General features: G+C 36.8%; 1 protein-coding gene across 1 annotated transcript in view; it reads right to left on the bottom strand.

Moving 5' to 3' along the window:
* The window catches only part of ap1m1 (adaptor related protein complex 1 subunit mu 1), a 61,695-nt gene extending 56,214 nt beyond the window's left edge, over positions 1–5,481 (bottom strand). Inside the window, exons 1-3 of the mRNA XM_056445934.1 lie at positions 5,283–5,481; positions 2,240–2,396; positions 1,305–1,372 (exon numbers count right to left, since the gene is read on the bottom strand). Coding sequence (XP_056301909.1) covers positions 1,305–1,372; positions 2,240–2,396; positions 5,283–5,324 — 267 coding nt within the window. The 5' untranslated portion in view covers positions 5,325–5,481. The remainder of the gene's footprint in view (positions 1–1,304; positions 1,373–2,239; positions 2,397–5,282) is intronic.
* Between the last annotated feature and the right edge of the window lie 4,974 nt (positions 5,482–10,455).

Raw genomic sequence — 10,455 nt, 5'->3', positions numbered from 1 at the left:
TTACCGTCTCTGCCTCGTTTTGAGCCATAAAAAAACGATATTGTAAATTAGAAAATAAATAGAAAATAAAGGTAATTGCTATTTTTTGCGATACAATTGTGGGAAATAAAGTCTAAATTGCAAGTTTATGACTTATAATTCTACAATTCCCCCAATATATTTATTTTTTTGTTTCCAGCACAAAAGAAAAACATAAAAAGGTATTTTATATAACAAGTGTGACTTGTTTTTCCACATATCCACTTATTTCTATCCTGTGGTAGAAATAAGATTTCATCAGCGTCAGAACTGAATTAGCCAATTAACAGGTGATAGCACCCCCTTGTGTAAATTCCACAGTATACTTGCTTGGTTCTATTAATAATCGTGCAATAACAAAACATCCATAAATCATTTTTAAAGCAAAATTTGCACAAAAAAAAAATAAATAAATAAATAAATAAAAAATATATTAAAAATTGTGCTTTTAGGAAGTGTGCTTCAAACCACCTGTGCAAACACTTCTCTCTATTAATAAATAAATAAATAAATAAATAAATAAATAAACACTCCTCCTAACTCTAGCACTTAATTCTCTGAGCACTTTTATAATTAGCACTTCTTGTGTGGATTGCCTCTTCTTGATGAAAAGCTGAACGCCTCCTCAAATGTAAGTCGCTTTGAACAAAAATGTCTAAATGACTAAATGTAATGTGATGTGTGTATTTATATAGCACATTTATTGTGTATGTACACCCAAAGCGCTTCACAATCAGGAAGGGGGTCTCTCCACACCACCACCAGACCAGTGTGCAGCATCCACTTGGATGATGCGATGGCAGCCACAGGACAACTGCGCCAGTTTGCTCACCACACACCAGCTATAGGTGGGGTGGAGAGACAGTGATACAGCCAATTCTGTTGATGGGGATGATTGAGAGGCCATGACGGAGGGAATTTGACCAGGACACCGGGGTTACACCCCTACTCTTTACGAGAAGTACCATGGGATTTTTAATGACCACAGAGAGTCAGAATCTCGGTTTAACGTCTCATCCAAAAGATGGCGCCCACTTACAATATAGTGTCCTCTTCACTTTACTGGGGCATTAGGACTCACACAGACCGTAGGTTAAGCTCCCCCTGCTGGCCTCACTAATCACTTCCAACAGCAACCTAGCTTTTCCCATGTGGTCACCCATCCAGGTACTGACCAGGCTCAGCTCTCTCAGCTTCAGTGAGTAACCAGTTTTGGGCTGCAAGTTGATATGGCTGTGGCAATGATAAATGTAAATGCAATGAAAACGTACAACTGATGTACAAACCTGAACAATTTTGTAGAGGAAAGAAAAAACCAGGGAGACACAAGCGTTCTTTTTGGATGTTGCAACAACTGTTTGTCATTAGTTAAGAGAAAACACACTCACATAAGGGACACAAACCAAAACAATTATAAAGAAATTCTAACAAATATATTGTATAAAACCAAGAACTTATAAACAACCATTCATTCTTGTAAAATTCTAATCTTGCACTTCAATAGCCGCATTTCCACTATCGGGCCAGTGCGAGCCAGGGCTTTAATCGGGCCAGGCCGGGCCAATAGCCAGTGAGGTTGTGAAATGAGGCCGAAATCATGTCGCGTTTCCACTGTCGGGCTAGTTGCTCGCAGCGCGTCACGCAAACACCGCCCCCAGAACGTCCCCCGAATCAAACGTCACACAACCCGTCACACAACCCGCCCACTTCAGCGGGAACAAAAAACTCAAATTATAACCACAAACACAACCTGGCATCACTACGAGAGCTGGAAGATGGAGAACACCGAAGCGATTGTTTTTTACTGTTTGTGGTCTGTTGGTGTAAGGCCAGACAGCGATCCCTGGATAAGGACATTCGAGTTCGGCGGCATTTACTTCGAACACAGATTTTTCTTAGTGAGTTGATCAAGCGCGATAGCAAAACAAATGTAAGGGAAGAAAGCATCTTGTCCACTCTTTACCTGACAGGAAAACTCTGCCTTTGTACGTAACCCCGCCCCGAAGCCCCAGTTGGCCCTCCTTGGCCCAAGGTATTTGGCGGGCCGAAAAAGGCCGGACGCTGGCCCCAAGGAAGCCCCGCTTTGGCCCGATTACGCCCCGGAAGTGATAGTGGAAACGCGACTGGCCTTGGCTCGCTCGCTTTAGGCGCGATAGTGGAAACGCGGCTAATGATAAACAAAGCACTCCTGTAGGCATTTGAAGGTCAGTGTGAAGGATACGGTACAGGTTGTTGTGTTTAATCCACATGAAGCGCACTCCACCGTGAGCCAGGATGGGTGAAAGTGTGCCCTCCTCCTCTTTATCCATCAGCAGAGTCATAAAATGCTCAATCTCAGACATGTCCACATCACCGCGGTAATTACGGCAGATCAGGACCTGAAACACACACACACACATTATTAATATAGATTTTCTACTAATTGAGATTTTATAATGCATGCTTCAAATATAACCATATTAACCAAGTTCAGGAACAGGAAGCATGTAAAAATCTTGTGTAATACCTTATTTGCAGTACAGCAATTTCTTATACTTGCAATTAAAAATATTCAGTGAAGGGCCTGTTATGGATAATCTGCCATCTAATTTATATTTAAGGGAAGGTTTGTATTTTAATAAGCATTCCTTCAATTGAAATATTGATTGACTCATAACCTATTAGATGGATTGGGATGAGGGGCAAATATCTAAATCAATGGGTTTATGATTAGCTGAGAATAGTGCTCATGTTATTTATTCATAATTTTATTTTGGGCGGCACAGTGGCTCAGCAGTTAGCACTGACGCCTCACAGCAAGAAGGTTGCTGATTCGAGTCGCAGCTGGGTCAGTTGGCATTTCTGTGTGGTTTCTCCACATGTTGGCGTGGGTTTCCTCCGGGTGCTCCGGTTTCCCCCACAGTCCAAACACATGCGCTATGGGTGAATTGGGTAAACATAATTGTCCGCAGTGTTTGAGTGTGTGTGTATGGGTGTTTCCCAGTACTGGGTTGCAGCTGGAAAGGGATCTGGTGTGTAAAACATATACTGGAATAGTTGGCGGTTCATTCCACTGTGGCAATCCCTCATAAATAAGGGACTAAGCTGAGGGAAAATGAATGAATAATTTTATTTTTATGATTTTATTTCAATACTGTAATTGTCTATGTATTATTGTACTTAAGTGTGGTTTAATGCATTATATTGTGTTTATGGGTTATTAATAAATACATTAAAAATAAAATTAATAATTTTGTTAATGTAGCCAGATGAAAGTAATGACTGTAGATTAGGGCTGCACGATCTATCACATAGTAATCATGTTAATGATATATGTATCGCGGACATGTGAGATAAATTCCATTTATTTTATGCATCGATTATCTAAATCTGACCAATCAAATAGGGCTTTACTATCTTTATCCCCAGTTGCTGTTTTGCTATTGGCTGGAACGGCCCAAAGCTGAACCCAGAGCTGAAAATAATCACTAATAGGCGGAGTCAGACGAGAGAGAAAAATGACAACAGCCAATCAGTCTGAATATCTGCTGAGCTTTTCACTTAGTGTTTTAAAGACAAAATGTTTGCACCTTCAGTTTTTTAGTCTGAATTAGAATTAATCAGATCAATATAATTGAATAAATTAATAATCTAATAGCTGATAGTTATATTTTAAGAAATTAATGCAATACTCTACAACATCACATATAGCCTATTTTACCAATATAGTGCAGCTCTACTGTAGATAAAGTATCGTTTATTAATGTAAAGTTTAAATGTTCAATTAAAAGTCCTTTGAATAAGCTGAAAAGTGAGATTTTATTTATATATTTGTCTACTGTCAAATTTACCACACTATACCACTCAAAACTCCTTTGAGATGTTTGGTGCCTAGATATTGCAAAAAGCATGGCCAGAACAAGATAATACATGTCTGAGTTTAGGATTTGAAGATAAATGGCTGTGCAATATAATTTTCAGGTATAGTACATAATTTCTCATTTCTAAGTGAAAAAGAGAGACTGCAGTAGTGTAAAGTATTGCAAAAACGATGCAAACTGACCCTTTTTATGAAACTTTTTCTCATCCAACCTGAAAAATCATTCTTTTTGACCTTTGGTAATTTATGATATATATTTATCTGATTTAAGATCCTTAAAGAAGCTTTTACTTTTAGGTAATATTCTGGTTTATTTGATGTACCTCTCAATTATTACTGTGATAAAACTTCAATGGTTTTTGTACCTCATTATATATATATATATATATATATATATATATATATATATATATATATATATATATATATATATGACGCCCTGTTTCATGCAAATGTTAACTACACAAAATATTAAAGGGATGTTTCATTCAAAAAGGAAAATTCTGTCATCATTTATTCATCATCCACTTATTCCAAACCTATTTGAGTTTCACAACACAAAGGAAAAAAATCTGAAGAATGTTGTTTTGGGACTGTTTGGTCATATAAATTAAATAGATTTTGTTATTGAATGTAACTATGCTTGCAGAATTTTATTATATTTTAAGCACTCCCCTACTGAATCTTCCCAATCAATTTAAAAGGATATATTCTTTACAGTCATCTAGTGAAATTGTATTATTAATCGCAATATATATCGCAGACTAAAAAAATATTGCAATGTGTAATTTTTCCAATATCGTGCAGCCCTATTATAAGTACACACAAATATTTAAATATTGACATTTTGAATGTTTGTTCAATAATTTAGATTTCATTTAACATATGTATTATGTTATATATTGATATAACTGTTTGATTGATTGATGATGATTTACATATTCATAAATCATAAAAGTCTAAAACATATTGACACACGGAATATTCATTTTTTGGGGTGAACTGTCCCTTTGAAACACTTTGTGCCTTTTAAAACAAGTGCCTCAAGAATTATATCCTTCTGTTTTATGATTACATCTCAACCTGGAGTCATACAAACTAATGAAAAATGTGTAAACAAGTATCTGCCCTTTATTACTTTGTGATTTTTCAGTCAAAGTAAATCATTACTGAAAGCATATGCTAATAATAATAACAAGCACCTGTTTAAATAGTGAATTCAACAGTAACAAATTACATTTTCATTAAGTAATACATACAAATCTGCACTGTTAAACGCATTCAGCGCTTTCAGACCCGTTTAAACATGTTTATTGACTAGTTATAAAACCTTTTAAATGTATCCTTCGCTGATGTTTGACGTGGATTAGCTTTAGCGTCGTGTGCTAGTGAACCGTTATCTTACCTTCCCCTTCAGGTCTAACACATAAACAGCGCTGGCCGACATGTTTGCGCCCTTTTCGACCGCACTTTCGTTGATCTACACGGCTCCGCTCAGTTCTGGGGCATTTGTTAGTTTAATAAAGAGCTGTCATCGGTTTCACACGCTCATAGAAAACCCAACATCATCAAACTGCGGATGGGAGATTTTGAGGAACCGGGCGGCGCTGCTGCTGCGATGAGAGTGACTGTAGCGCCACCTGCCGCTCTGGGTGAACGGGGGACTGCAGTGGCGCTGTAGATTCTGATGGCATGAACACGGTACTGACTTCATAAAATCATCATAAATAAACAAATAAATTAATAAATAAATAAATCTCTTACTGAGTTATAGTACGGATATAAATGGTTTTTTTCCCCAACATTCTTCATAAAATCTCGTTTTGAGTTCAACAGAGGAATAAAAAACATACGTTTAGAACCAATTAAAATGTTCATTTTTGGGCAAATTAAATGATTAACATTAAGTTATAATCATCCTTCCACAGCATTTATTACACTAAGAATTGTAATTTGTGTATTACATGTATTCTAGAATGCTATGTTTACATGTTCAAACAAGCATTATTTAATTATGGACTAAAACACTAACCGGCCACTTTATTAGGTACACCTGTCCAACTGCTTGTTAACGCAAATTGTTAATCAGCCAATCACATGGCAGCAACTCAATGCATTTAGGCATGTAGACATGGTCAGGACGATCTGCTAAATCAAAAGTGGCAAGAGAAGTGGAACAGAGAAAAGAAAGGAAGGCATTTGTATCAAACTCCACAGGTTATTAAACACAAAATAGTCAGTAGTGGTAAACGGAGAGAAAGAATAGCGATAACTAGATTAAGACTGGGTCCTTGTTTATAAAATAAAACACTTAAATTAATAGGGACGCATGAAACTGGACTGTGTGAGGGCTGTATAGTGAAGAGGAGTCAGTAGAGCAGAGTTTCCCAACCCTGTTCCTGAAGGCACACCAACAGTACACATTTTCATTCTCTCCCTAATCAAACACACCTGAAACAACTCATCAGAACATTGGAAGAGAAGTTAATGGGTCAGATGAGGGAGACATCCAAAACATGAACTGTTGGTGTGCCTCCAGGAACAGGGTTGGGAAACACTGCAGTAGAGCATGTGATTCTAAAATGCAACAGGTATGAAACACAGAGGGAGGAAAGGAGACATGAACTAAGGGAGATGGGGATTCAGGAAATAACATTAAAAGGTTTACTGAGTACAAAGGACAGGGTACAGACCAGAATTCTTATAAAGTTCTTGAGAGAAACTGGCGTTTACTATAGGATATAAAATAAATAATTAATTTAAATTAAAATAGAGGGTAAAGGGAAGAGAGTTACGTATATTAGAAGTAGTAGTAGTAGAAGTAAAAGTAGTAGTAAGAGTATTGTGGTTATTATTATTATTATTATTATTATTATTATTATTATTATTATTATTATTATTATTATTATTGGGTGACATAATGGTGCAGTAGGTAGTGCTGTCACCTCACAGCAAGAAGATCGCTGGTTCGAGCCTCGGCTGGGTCAGTTGGCATTTCTGTGTGGAGTTTGCATGTTCTCCCCGTGTTGCCGTGGGTTTCCTCAGGGTGCTTTGGTTTCCCCCACAGTCCAAGCACATGTGCTATAGGTGAACTGGGTAAGCTAAAATTGTCCATAGTATATGAGAGTCAATGAGTGTGTATGGGAGTTCCCAGTGATGGGTTGCAGCTGGAAGGCAATCCGCTGTGTAAAACATACTCTGGATAAGTTGGCGGTTCATTCTGCTGTGGCGACCCCAGATTAATAAAGAGACTAAGCTGAAAAGAAAATGGATGAATTTAGGATCAAATCCCTCTGTAAAAGCTTTCAGAACAGAGCTAGTTTGGTCTGTAAGAGCAGCTGAAAATTGTAGATTCAATTGCAAAAGCATGAACAGAACAAGATAATAAATTCAGATTAATATCTGAATGGTAATAATTATAGTCTGATTTTAGGATTTGAAGATAAAAATGGTTGTGTAATATTATTTTCAGGTACAGTACATAATTTCTCATTTCTAAGTGAAAAAGAGAGACTGCAGGAGTGCAAAGTATTGCAAAAATGATGCAAACTGACCACATGTATAGACTATGTATCAGATTTCTCTCCTTGAATCAGAAAAATCATTCTTTAAAGGCTCAAATGAAGTACTGTGGGCGTCACAGTGGTGCAGTGGGTAGCACAATCGCCTCACAACAAGAAGGTCGCTGGTTCGAGCCTCGGCTGGGTCAATTGGCATTTCTGTGTGTAGTCTGCATGTTCTCCCCGTGTTGGCGTGGGTTTCCTCAGGTTTCGCGCACAGTCCAAACACATGCGCTATAGGGGAATTGGGTGAGCTAAATTGTCCGTAGTGTATGTGTGTGTATGGATGTTTTCCAGTGATGGGTTGCAGCTGGAAAGACATCTGCTGTGTAAAACATTTGCTGGATGAAGCTGCGGTCACACTGGGCTTTTCCTCCCATAGACTTCCATTCATTAGCACGTGAATGCGTCAGACCGGAAACGCAGGGTCATGCGTTAAGTTTCGCAGCTCACTGTGGTGCAAAGTTCAAGCTTGGTGAACTCTGACCTGCGAAATCACATCACTTGACTGCGTGAGACCTATTTAGGATTAAAACACGACCTCTCTGGACAGAAATGTAAAATATTGAGCAATTATTGGCTTTTTTAAATGTCTAATTATCTTGTTTAATCCCGCCCCTATTCGCAGCGCCACACGACAGAATTTCGCACACACAAAGCCCAGTGTGACCATAGCTTAAGTTGGCGGCTGTGGCGACCCCTGATGAATAAAGGGACTAAGCCAAAAAGAAAATGAATAAATGAAGTACTGTATGATAACTGAGACTATTGGTAATTTATATATTTATCTGATTTAAGATCCTCAAAGAAGCTTTACTTTTAGGTAATATTCTGGTTTATATGATGTACTTTGCAACTATTACAGTGATAAAACCCTCAATGTTGTTTGTTCCTCAACACAGTGTTTCCCAACCCTGTTCCTGAAGGCACACCAACAGTACACATTTTCAACCTCTCTCTAATCAAACACACCTGAATCAACTCAGCAGAACGTTAGCAAAGACCCCAAAACCTGACACAAATGGGTCAGATAAGGGAGACATACAAATATGTACTGTTGGTGTGCCTCCAGGAACAGGGTTGGGAAACACTGCCTCAACAAACATGTATGTATGTATATATATATATATATATATATATATGTATGTGTATATATATATATATATATGTATGTGTATATATATATATATATGTATGTGTATATATATATATATTACACTCTATACAGCATGTTTCATGCAAATGTTAACTACACAAACTATTAAAGGGATGGTTCACCCCAAAAGGAAAATTCTGTCATCATTTATTCATCCTCCACTCATTCCCAACCTGTTTGGGGTTTTTTTCTTCTCTTGAACACAAAGGAAACAATTCTGAATAATGTCAGAAAACCTTATTTTTGTAGAATAAAATCTATATAAGCAAATTATTTAGGATCAAATCCCTCTGCATACACCTTCAGAATAGAGCTGGTTTGGTCTCTGTAGGAGCTGCTAAAATGTAGATTTAACAGAAAATAATACTTTTAATAAATATTGTAAATAAAACTCAGACACACTTCGATTGTGATGTGTCATAAACACTTTATTTGGATGTTTTCTTTGTATTCAAATAAAAGTAAAAACTACGAAAAGCCAAAAAGTTCAAAAATTGACTGGTGTGTCAAAAGCTGAAGTGTGTGAAGTGTCCACCTTAACCGAAATCATTTTCAATAGCTTGAATGACTAAACATATAAACGTATGTAGAAGTTAATCTGAAGTTGTGTTGTCCTAAGAGCGCATAAATAACACTGAAGTGACAGTCATACAGTGTTGTACACTTGTAAAACGTGACCAAACCAAATAAAGAGAGACAGCAAGCAAAAACACCTTTAATGCACACAGCAACATTTCTGAAACAACAACAAAAATAAGTATCTCAAAAGTATAAATAAAACTAAAATACTTTGTTGTAACTCAGCAACTTGTAACTGTAGATACTGTTCATTATTTTTTAATGTTAATAATATATGTGAAGTGGTGTGCTGGTAGTGTAAAGTCCGCATGAAACAGAAGCTGTGACGCAGTTCCTACAGAAATGGAAGATTAAATGAGAAAGCAGTAGGCGTGGCTTGTTTTCTCTACTGCGAGCTGATTGGATGTAGTAAAGAAGGCATTCCATTTGGATCTGGACAAGGGTTTGAGGAGAGTTGTTACAACCTAACTGACTCCTCCTGCTCATCAATTTTGTTTGTTGTCAAAACTGACAGCTGGGGGGGGGCGTGGTTAAGTATGTAAATACCCAATACTTCAGACTGCCCAGCCTGATCTCACGAGAAAACGTAAGTATTTTACGTTTTGACAGTTTAGTGGCTTATTCGTACGAATTCGTATAAGTTCAGTCGTACGAAATTGTACGATTTTAAAAAGGGGGCGTGGCACCTAACCCCACCCCTAAACCCAACCGTCATTGGCGGATGAGCAAATCGTACTAGATTGTACGAATTAGATCCTACGAATTAGTCACTAAATCAAAAAGTTACAAATTGCCATGAGATTGTGTTGGACTGCCACAATCTGAGAATTTAACTGAAAACAAACAGGAAGTGCATTTCAGTTTTTAATTTTAGACTAAAACGGCAAACAACTTTTTCTCTTAATGACATGCACAGATGAATTGCTCAGCACAAAACAGCAACGTGAGCTAACAAAATCAATATAATATAATTATTAAATTAAATTTATTAGTCACCAAACAACTTTAAAAATTAAAAGATAATACAATTAAATTCAAGCTAAATATTGCAAAAGAATTTACAACATAAATAACTTCAACTAAGTTTTTCATATTTTTTTGTTTCTCTTAATTTTTCCTCTTTTTTTTTTTTTTAAATGTGTATTTAATATATTTCAATAACATATAAATTTGGGTGTATTAGTTTTTTGGACCATTATCATAAGTTATTTTTAGATAAGCTCCAGATTTTGGCTTCAGGACTCACTAATCTAATGTATATGCACAAATACAATATTGTACAG

Source organism: Danio aesculapii, chromosome 2, assembly GCF_903798145.1.
Source record: "Danio aesculapii chromosome 2, fDanAes4.1, whole genome shotgun sequence".
In the NCBI taxonomy this organism is placed as follows: Eukaryota; Metazoa; Chordata; class Actinopteri; order Cypriniformes; family Danionidae; genus Danio; species Danio aesculapii.
The sequence above is the reverse complement of the archived record's forward strand: the minus strand, read 5'-3'. Positions and strand labels throughout refer to the sequence as shown.